The 16,265-nt window shown below is 40.1% G+C and overlaps 1 protein-coding gene across 1 annotated transcript in view; it reads right to left on the reverse strand.

The window, feature by feature from the left end:
* KCNT2 (potassium sodium-activated channel subfamily T member 2) overlaps positions 1–16,265 on the reverse strand; it is a 299,141-nt gene that overhangs the window by 87,238 nt on the left and 195,638 nt on the right. The window contains exon 14 of the mRNA XM_056844277.1: positions 6,563–6,671. Within this exon, the coding sequence (XP_056700255.1) occupies positions 6,563–6,671 (109 nt within the window). The remainder of the gene's footprint in view (positions 1–6,562; positions 6,672–16,265) is intronic.

The raw sequence follows: 16,265 nt of genomic DNA on the forward strand, positions 1-16,265 counted from the left end.
CTTCAACGAGCAGATGACAAAAGGAAGGTACAGGCTCAGTTCAGACATCATGTGGAACCATGTGGAACCATGGTTAACTACGATTTGTAATACCAAGACTCAGCTCACAATCACTCAAATTTTGGCTTGCCTTGACAATGTTTGACAAATGGTTTAATTCTCCATTGTCTGAAATCTGGGAGGACACTGCCAGAGAACAAGCCAGGATTTAAACCAGGATGTCTGCATCAATTTATCATATGAGATTATAGTTAAAACTAGCTGTGGTTTTAAAAAAATTCAAATCATGGCTTCAAATCGTGGTTTGATGGACCTTAGAGGAAGGCACTGGCAAACCACCTCTGTTAGTCTCTTGCCATGAAAACCCCCCAAAAAGGGGTCGCCATAAGTCAGATGATACTTGACGGCACTTCACACACACACACACACACACACACAACTAATGATAGTAATGTCTGGCTAACCACAGTTCATTCAATTAACCATGATTTTGTGCAATACCTGAATTGAGACACTGCCTGGACATGCAAATGATTTTTAGATCCACTTTGAAGGGTAAACACTTGAAATGAAAAAAAAAATTGTCATCATGAACACTGAACAAGAATGTTTATTCATTCAATTATTAAGCAGAGCATTGCATTCCTGAAAGTTATCAATATAAAGGGAATCTTTAGAGTAATACTGTACATCATTAAAAAAAAAAATCCTGGGCACAATTCAGTTCAAATCGTCAGTCTCAACTTTTAAAGCCCTAAATGGCTTAGTACCTGGATGACCACCTGTTCACGGATAAACCTGCCCGCCTGAGATCATGTTCAGAGGCTCTTAGGCTTTTTCTGTACTCATTCCAGGGATTTGGCAGGTGGTGACCAGGGTGATGGTCTTTCACTTCCCTCCCTGGAGATACTAGAGCAGTGCCAGCTTTTTAGACCTGGATTCAAAACATTATTATGCACATAAGCATTTTTACCTGATTTGTCCTGTTTTTTACTTCTTGCTGATTATTTTGCTCATTTCTGTTAGTTGTTCTGTTACTTCAGTATGTTTATGGTCTTATGTTAGCTTCCGTGAAGGCTGTTATTTTAAATGGAAAGGTGGGCTGGGAAATTCTTAAATAGTCAATACAGTAAGGTGCTAAATGAAGTCAAGATATTTCAGTATAGAAACAGGGACTGGCAGTGCCGGATTTATGTATAAGTTAAACAAGCTATAGCTTAGGGCCCCACTCTTTTGCCCCCCCCCCAATTTTAAAGAGCTTAATAATTATTTCACTATTAATATACTTCTTAATTGTATTTCAGTTCAACAACTACTTTGATAAAATACATATTTTGTTATGTGCAAATGGCTTTAGATACCTATTAGGTCCATAAATTACCATATAGCATATATTCAACACAAAAAACAGCGACAATTTGTTGTTGACAAAGGACAGCTGGACATATAAAGGGCCCCATTACCTTCAATAGCTTAGGGCCTCATCAAACCTAAATCCAGCCCTGGGGACTGGTCCTGCAGAACAGCTCACAGGAGTGGTGCCCAAAAGAGAGCATCATGGAAAACCAAATAGCTTTTGGAAAATTATTTTCATAAACAACAAGTGGCAAATGAGTCAAGCACTTAATCAAAAAAATGGTATGAATTTTTTTGGCGGCTGAAATGAACAATTTATTGTTTTGCTCACAGTACATTGTAAACCATTACAGCCCTTTCCTGAAAATAAAGAAATCAGTCTGGGTTACTTTCTCTGCTTATTCATAAAATACAAAAGGATTAATTTCACTCTTGTACTGAAGCAAGCACAGCCACCTCCCTTTGAATAAATTGTTGATAAACCTCTAAGATTAAAAAGTATTTTTTTCAAAGAAATGCAATTGCATAACGTAATGCCAAATCAAATTACAGTTGCAACGGGAAGATAAAAAGTCCTATGCAAGGGGTGCAAAAATATTTTGTTTTATACCCCACCCTCTCCCAATCAAAAACGGACTCAGGTTGGCTCACAACACAAATTCCATACAATAAATACAATAAAATCTCATAGTAAAAAATCAATAATTTCCAGTCCCATAACATATAATTTAGTAAAATTAGTAAAATTAACAAGTGGTGCTTATTTTGGAGCAAAGGGCCCCTACAAGACCTGCGGGCCGCCAGCACTTCCACGCGTCAAGTCGATAATGAATACTGAACAAGCGTGAGGGAGGGGAGGGAGGTCAGCACAGATGGAAAACCATGGCTGTCCTCAACCATAGGCCTGGTAGAATAACTCCATTTTGCAGGCCCTGCGGAAAGCATTGAGTTCCCGCAGGGCCCTGGTCTCATCAGAAAGGGAGTTCAACCAGGCCGGGGCTAGGGCCAAGAAGATTACTATTAGTAGAACGAATTGTTCTCTAGGGGTATACCAGGAGAGGTGATCCTGCAGGTATGATGGTCCCAATGCCTCCACTTTAATGACGATTTCCAAAGGAATGACATACTGTTGTGTCCCTTGCTTTTATTTGCCATCTGAACCCTTCGCTGGAGTGAGTTTTTCCTTCAATTGACATTATTTGAGGCCTCACGACTTTCTAATGTGCAGCTGAATGTGTGATCTGATTCCACAGAAAAGCACTGCATTTCAGTTTTCACTAATGACATAAAACTTCTATGTTTGTTAAGAAATTGGTCACAGGACAAACAAATCGACAGCCAGGATACAAGGGAACAACTGGATGGCAAAGGTTAAGCTGATTGGCCCCTGCAAGATAAGAACTTTAAAATAGCGGATTGACCTACCAGTGCTTGTTTTTTAATTTAATCGAAGATCCAGCATCACAAGGAATTGAGCCATGAAAGTGACTTGCTTAGTGAGTTATTGGCATTCTGGAAACTGATCTATGTTAGCAACAATGTGTGTGTGTTTGTGTGTGGGTGTGTACTGTCAAGTCACAGCTGACTTATGGTGACCCCATAGGGTTTTCAAGGCAAGAGACATTTGGAGGTGGTTTGTCATTGCCTGCCTCTGTGTGGGCTGAGAGAGGTCTGAGAGAACTGTGGCTGAACCAAGGTCACCCAGTAGGCTTCATGTGTGGGAGTGGGAAATTGAACCTGGTTCTCCAGATTAGAGTCCACCGATCTTAACCACTATACCATGCTATCTCTCATTAGCAATAATACCAACATTCAATTAACCAGCCTATGAAGATGATAAAAAATATACTATGTCCCCCTGCCACATTATATTTAAATCTGACAAGCATGTTCCTTGGTAGGAATTCTCTTTTTCGTGATGAAGTGTGATGACCCTATGTTAAAAATAGCAAGAGCTGGATTTGCTATGGTACTTTTCACAACCAACACTAAGAACACTTTGTATTCCCCACTGTGTAATTCTAGAATGTTTTCAGTAAGATACTAGAAGAGGGAGACTTATTTTTGAAAAATAAGATCTATGTTTGGTTTACTAGAATGGGAAATGCCATTCTCAGCATAGCTTGTTACTATACCCTAGGGTTACAATCAAGTGCATCCTTGTGCCCGTTTACATTGTAGAGTTTTCAAAAGGGAATTCAGCACATAAAACTTCATTTTGGTTTTGGACAGAAGCTTTCTTTGGAGAAATAAATGATCTGAATTCTGCCAAGAGATTTAGCCTCATGGTAATTAATTCTGAGGTTTAGTCTTAGAGTGTGGATCTAATAGAAACAATGGGGGGAAGGATAAGCAGGGGCACTTTTCTACAAATCTGGTGAAAACCTCAGGTTTGCAGAAAAATATGAAAAACAATTAAAAGCCAATGGGGGTTTAAAAACCATAAAATCATAGAAGCAGTGCTTGCTTCTGTAGGAAAACAATACCATCAAGATCTCACAAGAACACATTGTGAGATCTTGGTGGCAACCCGACCAACATTGCCAAGGATGCCAAGCCTCAGTTAGTGAGTTATCATCATTCTAGAGAATAATAGTGTCAGCAGGGGGAAGAGAGAAAGACTTATGTCAGTTCTGAGCATAATTTTTAAGTCACAATAGTTCTATTTTAACATATTATACATATAAGCTCTCACATTACAAAACAGAAGCTCTAAAGTTACTTTGCATCACCTTGCACAGTTCCTATGGAATGGGAATGGGGGCTGTCTAGGAAAGTAAAGAAATAGTGGGGAGAGAGATATTCTCCCCACCAGTCATTGTGGGTTCCTGCTTGTTCCTATATAGTATTTCCCTTTGAAGCTTGTTAGAACTTTCTTGAAGTTTTGGGATGGATAGAACATATGCAAGAGTCTTAATTGTCAGTCAGTCTCATTTTGCATGTTATTTCATCTTAATTCAAGTTTCAAAGTCTCTTAATTAATCTCAGTAGGTGTTTTTGAGGATGATTATACAGTGGGAACCCCATATTCTTGGAAATGAGCCAGCCTTCTGCCCTCATCTCAGTTTACTGTAAGACAGTATGATGATACGTGCAGAGCATTCCGGCTTAACAAAATATTTTCCTTAGAAACAAACATTGTTGATCGAATGCTGAACATTCATGCCATCAGTGGTACAACCATCATCACCTATTTATAAGGACACATTTAAGTTTTCCTGTTTTGAATTAATAACAGGACATGTCAATGTATGCTGAGCGTTCAAAGGTATCACAGAGCTGGGGAAAGTTCCAGGAAAAAAAGACATTTACAATAATCATTCATAGAAACACCTTCCTTGCAAAGAAAACCTAAAACATCTGGGAATTTGCAGTTTTTGGGGGGAGGGGGGAGGTGACGGGGCAGGAAAGAGCATAGAACAGTTGTTTTTAAAGTATATTTTTGAGAAGTGGGGTTCACTGGAAGCTTACCAGGGCTCCTTATTGACAAAATCAGAAAAACATATCATACACATGAATATATGAAGCTGCCTTATACAGATTCAGACTCTTGGTCCATCAAAATCAGTAATATCTACTCTGACAGGCAGCAGCTCACCCTGGTCTCAGGTGGAGGTTTTTCACATCACCCACTACCTGTTATACTTAACTGCAGATGGCAGGGTTTGAACCTGAGACCTTCTGCATGCCAAACAGATGCTCTACAACAGATAAACCGCTCTCCCCAAAAGCAGATAAAATCCCTGAAAAACATGTTGCCCATCACTACAGATTTTCCCTTTACACATGTAGCCAACATGGAAGTGTTGAGTATATTCTAGTGTGCATTCGAAGGCCTGGTATTCACAAGCGGCCGATGTGCCTGAATTGTGCATGCAGGGGCATACATGATAGGATATCCCTTCATTTTAAAAAATCCTGCACACAGGACACTGGCATGTCACAGAGAAAGGGTTCTAGCCTAGTCTGCTGCTCAACACACTAGTTTTTGACGTGCAGGGATTTTACGGCAGAACATCTATTCATATGACTTTCCGCCTGCAGTTTGAAATGGTCAAATCCTAACACAGCTCTACCAGGTCATTTGCAGAGTTCATGGGCAGTGGTACTGAAACCCAATAAGAATTACCAGGACTTTGTAAGAACTATTGTTATGAAACTGTTTCCATTTTAGTCCCCCCAACCCTGACTTTGTGATATCAGGACCTTCAAGGGCAGTAAAGAGATCTTTAGACATTACCAAGATAAGGCAACAGAAGAAGCAGGACCACACCTAACCAAATCATACCAATTAGAATCAAACAAGAGAGAAGCCTTGTCCAATGTCCAGCAATCAAATCATTAATCAAGGTCCCCCAGTACTTAACCTTCTATCACTGCCAGAATCCATTGTACTTGCATTTCCTGAAAAGAAAATCCATCCCAATATATGGTAAGCCTCCATGTTATCATCTGCTTTGAACTGACTGACCTACTGATCCAACTTAGACTATCTGAATTGTCTGACAAAGCCCCACTTACAAACCCCTCTCCATCTGCTATCCTATTAAAAATTATTCCTAAACCTCTGAACTACTACCTCCTACTCTTCCTTCTCCTGTCAGGTTACACACATAAACTTCCACCTATCCAAACCTCTCCTTTCATACCTGGAAAGAGAACAATCTTTTGTTTTGGGGACAGTGATGTTTGCCCTATGACTGAGGCCACATTCCAGTCCCACAGTGCACTTTTGTCTATCCAAGATTATCCTTGTCTTGTGAGCTGCTTAGCCTCCATCTGCTACGATGAATTGTAGATCTGCTTCTGCTTCTTTCGGATTATTTGCTACCTAGATGCTAGGATCCCTGTCCCTATTTGGATCCCTATTTAGATTTTTCTAGGAATTGGCAGCTATAGTCTTTTTGTTTTTTCCTTGATCTCTCTCTTTGGGCCACAAGGGGAGGAATGGTAGCTTTTACATAGATGGTTTTCACATAAAGAATAATGAGAATTCATGGAGGATAGATCTAATAATGGCTAAATGGAGCCTCTGCATATAGAGTAAGCAGATCTCTGAAAAAAAGATGACGTGCACCCTGCTTTCATACTCCCAAAAACACCTGAATGACTGCGGAAAAATTAAAAAAAATAAAATGCTTCCCTGATCCCAGAATGCAATTGTTGTATCCGTCAAGTAAAAATGGCACCAACATCTCTGGCTTACCTGCAAATTTGATGTGGAACTTATTTTCAGGTTTCAGTATCTGCACATACAGAGGACAATTCGGTGCAAAATCTTTAACTGCCCACGCTCTTAAAATTGTTTGATGATCCTAGAATAAAATAAGGCAGCACCATGTGAGACAGTTTTAAACATACAAAATGAAAGACAATTAGTGAGATTCATCAGGAGGGTTAAACTAGTAAGTTGCTTTCTATTGGCATTGTATTTTTTTACTAGATAAAAGAATGCTATTATTGTTATAATATACTTTTGACTGGAACACAATGGCTACTGATTTAATATAAGAGGAATGTCCTATAGGAATATTGTCGAAGGCTTTCACGGTCAGAGTTCATTGGTTCTTGTAGGTTATCCGGGCTGTGTAACCGTGGTCTTGGAATTTTCTTTCCTGACGTTTCGCCAGCAACTGTGGCAGGCATCTTCAGAGTAGTAACACTGAAGGACAGTGTCTCTCAGTGTCAAGGGTGTAGGAAGAGTAATATATAGTCAGAAAGGGGTTGGGTTTGAGCTGAGTATTGTCCTGCAAAAGTATTGTCCTGTAAGTATCACATTATCTTGATACTTACAGGACAATACTTTTGCAGGACAATACTCAGCTCAAACCCAACCCCTTTCTGACTATATATTACTCTTCCTACACCCTTGACACTGAGAGACACTGTCCTTCAGTGTTACTACTCTGAAGATGCCTGCCACAGTTGCTGGCGAAACGTCAGGAAAGAAAATTCCAAGACCACGGTTACACAGCCCGGATAACCTACAAGAACCAATGTCCTATAGGAATGTCCACTAATTAACCCTCTATAGTACAAGCAACTGGTAGATGACAAGAGTAAACAACACAAATTACTTAGAATAGGGTTGATGCTTTTTTTTAATAAGTATTTTTTAATAGAAATTACAGTTTGTCCCATAATTCTGTTGTCCACACTTTGCCTGATGGCCTCTGGAATGACAACTACTGTTCTTGTCTGTTCGCCTGGATGTGGGAGTGGGAGCTGAAGGTTTAGAGGAAGGAGTCCCTGAATTTTGTAGCGAATCCCACACCATAAGGGAGCATAGTGGATATAGCAGTTGTGGGTTCCGACTATTTGACCATGGGTTGTGGGTTCTGACTATTTGACTATTCTGCCTGTGCATTCACATGAGCTTTGGAATTACCATGGTTCATCAGCAGTGTCAGTCCATTTCACACTGGAACTTGCCTTGTGGTTCGCCTGTCTCTCTCCCCCCCCCCCCCGCCCCATCCTGGGGCCAGAGCCAAATTGTTTGGATTTTTTTAAACTATAAAATCAATAAATTGTAGTGTCTGGCTGTTGTTGTTGTTGTTTTCCCTGTTGTTGTAGGCTTAGTTTTGTGTGTTTTTGCTGCAATTTCCATTGTTATTTGATTTTGTTGTTTACTGTTTTATAGTATTTTGAAATTAAGCCTGCTTGCCCTTTGTTCAACCATATATTGGTAAATAAACAGTTTGTAAAATAATTTTTAAAAAAGAAATTACAGTTTGCCAGAGTGCACCTTGGGAATCTTATGTCGTTAATGGGCAACCCTAAAAAGAGGGGGAAGTTTGGCGATGGCTGGGGACGAAGCAACAGTGCTGCCTCCTGAGAGGCTTCCCCAGCCATAAATAAAGTTAAAAAATACAGTTTTGAGAAATCCCCATGAAACTCTCCCATGGAGTTTCATGGGGCTACGTCAGCTATTTTGCTGGCGTAGCTCCGTCGCAGCATTAAGGTGCGCTCACAGACTGAAAGGGGTTTGAGGCTGACTAACATCAGCTCCGCCCCTGGAAATGCCCCCTCGATGCCAGCAAAGCCTCTTATGCCAGAACAACGCTGCCAGGGAGACAGCGCTGGTGCCTGAAGCCTGCGCCACTACACCGTTCCCAGGAGCCAGCGTAAGTCCCACTGCACCAGCGTCCATGCCACTTTCCATGGTGCAAGTGGCATGGATGCTGGAGTGGGGTCACTTTGGCTCCTATGTGGCTCCGCTCCCTCCTTCACGATTGCATGGTTATAGTGCAATCCAAAACAGTCACAGCCTTCTCGGTTAATTTAACGCAATGGGCTTAGAAGGGTGTCACTCTTCTTTGGATGGCATTGTAATAGTTCCAAAACAATTCTGGAAACACAACAAGAAAATCCTTAAAACTTCCCTTGGCCATCTGATAATAATGCTCAGATATGTATATGTTGTATTTTATATTATCTCAACAATTGCTACTATGGCAACAGTCCAATATTATTCTTTCCATATTACAGAGTAGAGCCGTTCATCTACTGAATTCATCACTGAGGTTAGATTTGAACCTCATAGCATACTGTTAGCCATTATGCTGGTTCTAAATATTAAATATTTTACTACAGACATTGGTGCAATCCTATAGGTGCTCATGACAGTCTGAAAATCATTTTATAGATTGGATTTGAAGATCAATGGGGCCACTAGATGTGCAGTTAGCCAGCCATGCGGCATAGTGGTTTGGGCAACAATTGAGTGATCTAAATTATTATCCCTTGCAATAAACAGTTACAACCTGCTCAAGGCTTACTTTTTAAAAGATCCTATCCAACATTAAAGGCAATGAAAAAACTAAAATACCCAAAATGAATAACCACAGGTGAACCAGCCCACAGATAATACAATATGAACATAGACCATCACTTAGTAAAAACTTAATTAATTGTACCCAAACCTTCCACATGCAGCAGATAACTTCAAGTCATGGAAGACTAGAAACATTCCAAGAGAACATGACAAGGGAGAAATGAAACTATACCCAATGATATCCCTACTAACTGCACACAAGTTTGTTCAATCTCGTACAAAAAGAAGCATGAGAACAACCATAAAAATGATCTATTATAGTACAGTGTGATCTCTTGAGTAAGCTTTTATATAAGCACCTGTGGAAACATTCTAGTTGCAAATTTCTTTCCACCCATAGTTTTTTTGATCCATCCTACTGGTATGTTAAGATGGATTTACACAAACTAAGTAAACTACAGTTTACAGCCCCTCTAAATGTATGAAATTTACTAACTTTCAAGTTTTTCTTTCTTTTGGAAATGCTATGGAACCTCTTAATTTTGACACGTCTTAGGGCCTAAGCTTGTCTTTATCCAGTTCTGTGGGAATGTAACAGTTAACATACTAACTGAAGTACTTTAAATATTATAATAAACCTTTTAGGGCCAAAATATATTGGTATACATCTTTCTATTAAATGTACACATATAAAGCTGGTTTGGTGAAATTTGTTCATTAAAAACTAATCCCTTTAATTTTAAATGTACATTGTAGAATTATATGATGGAAGACTTATGTGTCTGTATAAAGTCACACTATGTTATTAATACATTAAAATATGACATTTTTGAAGTTCTGTTAACATCTAAGATTCTCAGAGTCCCATATCTGTTCTTATTTTTCAATTTTATCTTCAAAAGTACATCCGAGGATGTGAAGAAATTATTTTTCTTTGGAGGTTTGAACAGAGCAAAACCTTCACTTTGTGTTTGAAAAAGATTATCTCTCTCAGCTAAGAACAGGCTGAAGGTGGGAAGTCAATTCAATTGCTTCCCGGCCTCATCTCAGCCACCCTTTTAGAAATCTTAATGGGTCTAGCTAGAGACAATGGGATGATCCAGCTCCCCCGCCTCCAGATACAGGTGATAACAAGGGAACAGAGATTTGGAGGAATTAAATGTTAGAAAGACTTCAGGAAGAATCTCCTGGAGACTTCAGGAAACGTTTCTTTGACCTGGCCTGACCTGGTCTGTAGGAGGAGTAAGAGGGATGATAAAACTCCTGGGAGCAAGGAGGAGAGGTCCTTTTTTGGTGCTCATTCCATCAAAGCAGATAGAACTCTTAACTAAGGTCTGGAGTGGGCAGCCATTGCCATGTGCTGGCCTGCACACCTGAAAGGGGCTTCAAGGTAATGGAAACCCTGAAGAGCATTTGGGTGGGAGACCACAAAGAAATGCCAGGGTCACTATGCAGAGGAAGGCAATGGCAAACCACTAGGGTTGCCAACCTCCAGGTACTAGCTGGAGATCTCCTGCTATTACAACTTATCTCCTGCCGATAGAGATCAGTTCACCTGGAGAAAATGGCCACTTTGGCAATTGGACTCTTTGGCATTGACGTCCCTCCCCTTCCCAAACCCCACCCTGGCAACCCTACAAAACACTTATGTTAGTTTCCTGCCATACAGGGTTGCCATAAGTTGGTTGTGACTTGACAGAAGGGAAAATTTTTTAAATATGCTAGTCTGAGAAAAAAGAATGAGGGAGGACTGAATGATTAATTTATATTCGAGGTGTGAGCAGACAAGAGAATTTTCTATGGTCTAGTACACAAAATAAACTCTTAGACAGACAGTGAGGAAAACTGATAAATTTAAATGACAGCATTGTTCATTTCATTAGAAACAGGATGAACTAATGTAACTGAGAAGGAGAATACCAGAGTAATCAATCTTCTAGATTTGAGACCTCTCATGCAAAAGGCCACACCTTGATTAATGAAAGACATGGCACATGAAGTGAGAGAGCACAGTATACATCAGTTATCCATATCATCTGACCACATTCTTAGGCCTCAGATCCATCTTGATCACGCAAACTTTCTGCATGACATAGAGGTCTCTGGGGAAATCATATTTAAGATCACTGGTGTTGCTAGATAAATTATATGTTTCTAAGATTTTATGGAGCCTTTCCCTAAGTACAAATTGTAGCATTCTCTAAACAGTAAGCCTAATGTCCGTCCTGGGCAAATTAGTAGAAACTTTTATTAAAGATACATTTATTAAGCATGTAAAGGAATAAAGCCTGCTGAGGAAAAATCAGCATGACTTGTGTCTCACCAACACAAGTTGGGAGTTAACAAATATATGGATCAGGTGGTCTGGCAAACATTACATGCTTGGTCTTCCAAAGGTTTTTGACAAAGAACCTTTGTATACTTAGCAACTATGGCATAAGAAGAAAGGCCATAAAGGGTGAGTTGATGATAATGTCACAAGTGAAGTTCAATTTAGGTAAGTGCAAGGTCTTGTACATTACAGCCCAAAAAAAATTCCTAACTTTAAATATATGCTGATGAGGTCTGAAGTGGCAAAGAATGACTGAGAGGAAAAGACATCTTGGGCTTGTAGTGAAAATCTCAATAAAAATGTTGCCCCAGAGTAACAATGATAAGAAAAGGCAAACTACATAAAATAGCTAAGGTTTTGATGCCCCTGTATGGATCCATGATGCAGTCTCATTCGGAGGCTCAAAAAACACATTTTGAGACATTAATGTCTCAAAAAATACATTGTAGAGCTGGAGAAAGTACAGAGGAAGGCAACCAAGATAATTAGGATGATTAAGGGGATAACAACCTTCCTATAAGAAGTGGCTGAAATATGTGTGGCTTTTCAGTTCAGAAAAAGGGAGGACATGATAGAGGCTTATTAATTATACATGGGATGTTAAACTGGACTGAGAACTTTTTCTTTTTCTTCCATAATATTGGAATTTAGAGCACCTAAATAAATTGATGGGCAATACAATCATCTGACCAACTTCTCCTTACCAGCCCATCTCATACAAAAGGGTACTTTCAGTTATTGTTAGGGTTGCCAACTTCCAGGGTGGTGACTGGAGATCTCCTGCTGTTACAACTGATCTCCAGGCAAGAAAGATCAGTTTCCCTGGATAAAACAGCTGCTTTGGCAATTGGACTCTATGGCATTGAAGTCTCTCCCATCTCCAAACCCCGCCCTCCTCAGGCTCCACAACCCTTGCACATAGTTCTAGCTAAAGGATTCCTTTCAGGCAACCAGATCTAAATATCCAGTGAAGTGAGATATGGCTCTTCCACCAAAATTAGTGCCCTTGTTTGTGTATGATTTGAACCTAGGACTACACATACCCTAAAGAAAAATAACACCTGTAGATCTGCTCTTTCCTGAGCACCCCTTGATAAGCACTCCCATGACTGTGTTTGAAACATTGAAGCATTGCTGGCAGAGAGTGCATGGACAAGATGAATAAACTGAAGCTTAAATCAGTAAGACAAGCACTGGGACATGTGGGACATACAGGAAAAAGTGAATAGCTAATATTGCATGCAGATATATTTCCCATTTAAACTCAGGTTCACAGTGTGGTGGTGCTCTTGGCATTAAGCTGGATGGATGGCCCAGTAATGCACATGGCCAAGAATATGTTTCATCAGCTCCTAGCCCCACTGATTCATTCCTCAGTCCACCATCCAGTATGCTCATTCCCTATTAGTATTTTAGGCACCATATTAAATTTTGTTCTGGAGATTCTGGAGGTACTTTGATCATTATAAATTTGCAATGCTGGAGTTGCTCCAATTGGTTTTTTCATGCTTTTATTTAGTTTGTAGTTGTTGGTTTTAAATGACGAATTTACATTGCCTTTTTAATGATATTTTGTTTATCTTCTAATCAACAGGAAGGCAGTAAATGTTTTAATAAACAGAAAATAACAATATTTTCTCACTCGGAAGCAGAGCGAGTCATCCTTTGTTCCTAACAAGTACAAGAAAGTTGTACTCAGAGCCTATTTTTCCTCAAGAAAAATAGAATTAAATAAATAAAATCAGACAGAGTTTTCATCCCGTCAATCATTCACATTCTCCACAGCATTTTTCCTAATGGCTATGAACATTATTTGCACGTTTACCTGGATAAGCGATTTCCACCCACTCTCTAAAATCAGCTGTGAATATTAATACAGTTTGAATGAAGCCCACACTTCATTTATGTTTAAAATATGTCATGTCTATTTTAAAGACCAAATTCTTTTGCTTTTTCATATAAAAGGGGGGGGGGAGAAATCAAAGCACTGGTAGTATTTCAGAATAGTTATTGTTTGTTTATTTGAGGCCCTCAATCTATCTCTTTTTGCGAAACCGTCTCTCATCATCCACACACAATTTGAGTTTGTGATGGGGAGGGGACCCACATGACAGAGGGCCCTCAAAATATTGGTTCATATTGTCTAAGATAAACAAAGATATACCTGTCTGACCTATCACTTTTTAAAAAAGATTTTTATCCCCCCCCCCAATAAAAATAGAAACAGAAATAGAAAAGTGCAGAAAAATATAATTTCAAGACAGTGTCCGGCTGACTCAAACAGGAAGCCTCTTACTTTCTAGTGAATTGTTGTTTATGTTTATTACTGAATCTATTGTCATTAAATACTATATAATAGACTATATAATACATTTAGTAGTAGAAGAAGAAGAGTTGGTTTTTATATGCCGAATTTCTTTACCACTTAAGGAACAATCAAACAGGCTTACAATCACTTTCCCTTCCCCTACCCACATTAGACACCCTGTGAGGTAGGTGGGGCTGAGAGAGTGGGGAAACCAACTGGATTAGAATCTGCCGCTCATGTGGAGGAGTGGGGAATCAAACCCGATTCTCCTGATTAGAGTCCACCACTCCAAACCACCGCTCTTAACCACTACACCACACTGGCTCTCGTATGTTAATGTTACATGCACTGAAATACTCTATGTCAGAAGTTTCCGACGTGGCACCCACTAGTACCTTCCCTGATGCTTGCCAAGTGTTTTTAGAAAGTAGCCAAGACCAGATGGTGCTTTTTGCCCCAAAGGGCTTGTAGTTGGCCACTAGAAATCTGATTAGCTGTGCAGATTTTAAAAAGTTGCTTCAGCAGCAGCTGCCAGCAAAACACAAATATCTTCCCTGCATGGCTGACGGTAAACTGTGCATAATCAAGAAAAATATTTTTAGACAATATGTTCATTTTAAGAGGCATCCTGTTAAACACCGCTTCTCCCTGAAAGGTTGAAGAGTTACTATTAGATATGCATGACCTCATTCCCTGACATTGACTCTGCCTGCCATGATTGGCTCCATGGTTGGCAGGAATTTTGTGGTTGTGCCCACCATCCTATGCCAGAATTCCAAAGGTGCCCACAGGCTCAACAAGGTTAGCGATTCTTGCTCTTATGATATCTACTGAAAGCATTTGGGGTGGATGCAGAAGACTGTGCTTTGCCTTAAGTACCTCTCTACAGCCCTGGGTGATGTTACCGATTGCTTCCTGCCCTCACTTTGTTTAATATATGCCCTGTATAACAATATACCCTATTTTCACCCAAGCACATGTGCTTAGAGTCCTTTTTCTCCTCCCACTTTGTCCACTAGGGCAAGTCTTCATACAATTGCTCTTGGTAGGACCATACTGTATGCAGTAAATAGATTAACTAAATGTACACAGCATTGTACAAGTTTTCTGAGCATTGTTTTCTGCAGCAACCTTGGAAAGTAAAGACATACATACATGCATCTTTAAAAATGCATGTATACATAGCTGACCTGTATTCATCCATTCAGCAATGTATATGTTATCAGTGGAAAGTTGCTTTCAAAACATTCCCAAGGATAAAATTTTCAAAAGTCTGATGCCCATATTTGATTGCAAAGACATTGGTTTTTCAAGTTTCTCCTAAGACTAATTACTTGTAAATAAATAAAGGGTTGGCTCTCGTGTTTTGTTTTGGCCAGTGCATTTCCATTGGTGACAATGGTGGCAACTCTTCAGTTGGTGGACAATGGTGGCAACTCCTCTTCAGACCCTCATATTGCACTCAGCATTGTTCCTGAGACTCCCCTGAACTTTCACAATAGCATTTGGCAGAAGGGACACAGAGGGCAACAGTGGGAAAGTGGGAAGCTTCCTTTCTATGAGCAGAGCTTCACTCACAGATCATAGGATCCAGCCCAAACATTTTAAGATCTATGATTTTTGTCAGTGGCATAACAAGTCTATGCACTATCTCTGGGTAATCCCCCCCCAAAAAAGTCTTTAAATTGTATCAGTTGGCAATGGTGCATTTGTATTAACAATAAAAGAGGTCACATTACAGTTAATTCAGTGGTACTCACTCCACAGTTCGCAGACTGTCACATTCACAACTATCTTCAACCAAAAGGGCCAAATTTATTTCCATCCCTGGCATGAGGCCTGTACCTTGAGGAGGCTCACCCATTCCACCAATGGGGGCCGTTTCAAGGTGGAATCCAACTACCAATCACAAGTCCCACTTTCCATGGGTATGGGGCAGGTGTCACATTCAGGATGCAGCTTCCTGGCTAAGAGCTATCCAACCACACATGAAGACAGGGTTCTCCTGCTTGGGAAGCACCAAGCCCATATTTTGAAAATCCAGAACAGTGTTTCCCAAACTTCTGACAGCAGAGACAAGCTCCCCCACCCCCCAGTAACATTTGGAGGCATATTTCACTCATATATCTAAAAAGGTTCACTTCTTACTTGAAAACATTTACTTGAAATCATGTTATGTGCTCTCCTGCAGCAAGAGAGCATTTGCTAGGATTTCACATCAAGCAAGGGGTTAAAATGAACAACTATGAGAGATATCCTAGAGATACTCTCCTTCCTCTTCCCCAGTAAAGACTGGTGAGTTCCCCCCCCCCCTTTGTTAGCCGGCCCCAGGAGAAATCTTCCAGGAGCTCATAGTGGTTCTCAGCAGACCTGGATACTTTATAAGCGTATGTACTGATGGGAATACAGACACATCCACCTAGCAGGGAACCTAGCACCTTCCCTTATTTGGGTCAGGAAAATTTCATGTGGGGGGAAGTCTGAAGCCCCTTCTC

Source organism: Euleptes europaea, chromosome 2 (assembly GCF_029931775.1).
Source record: "Euleptes europaea isolate rEulEur1 chromosome 2, rEulEur1.hap1, whole genome shotgun sequence".
NCBI classification, from domain to species: domain Eukaryota; kingdom Metazoa; phylum Chordata; class Lepidosauria; order Squamata; family Sphaerodactylidae; genus Euleptes; species Euleptes europaea.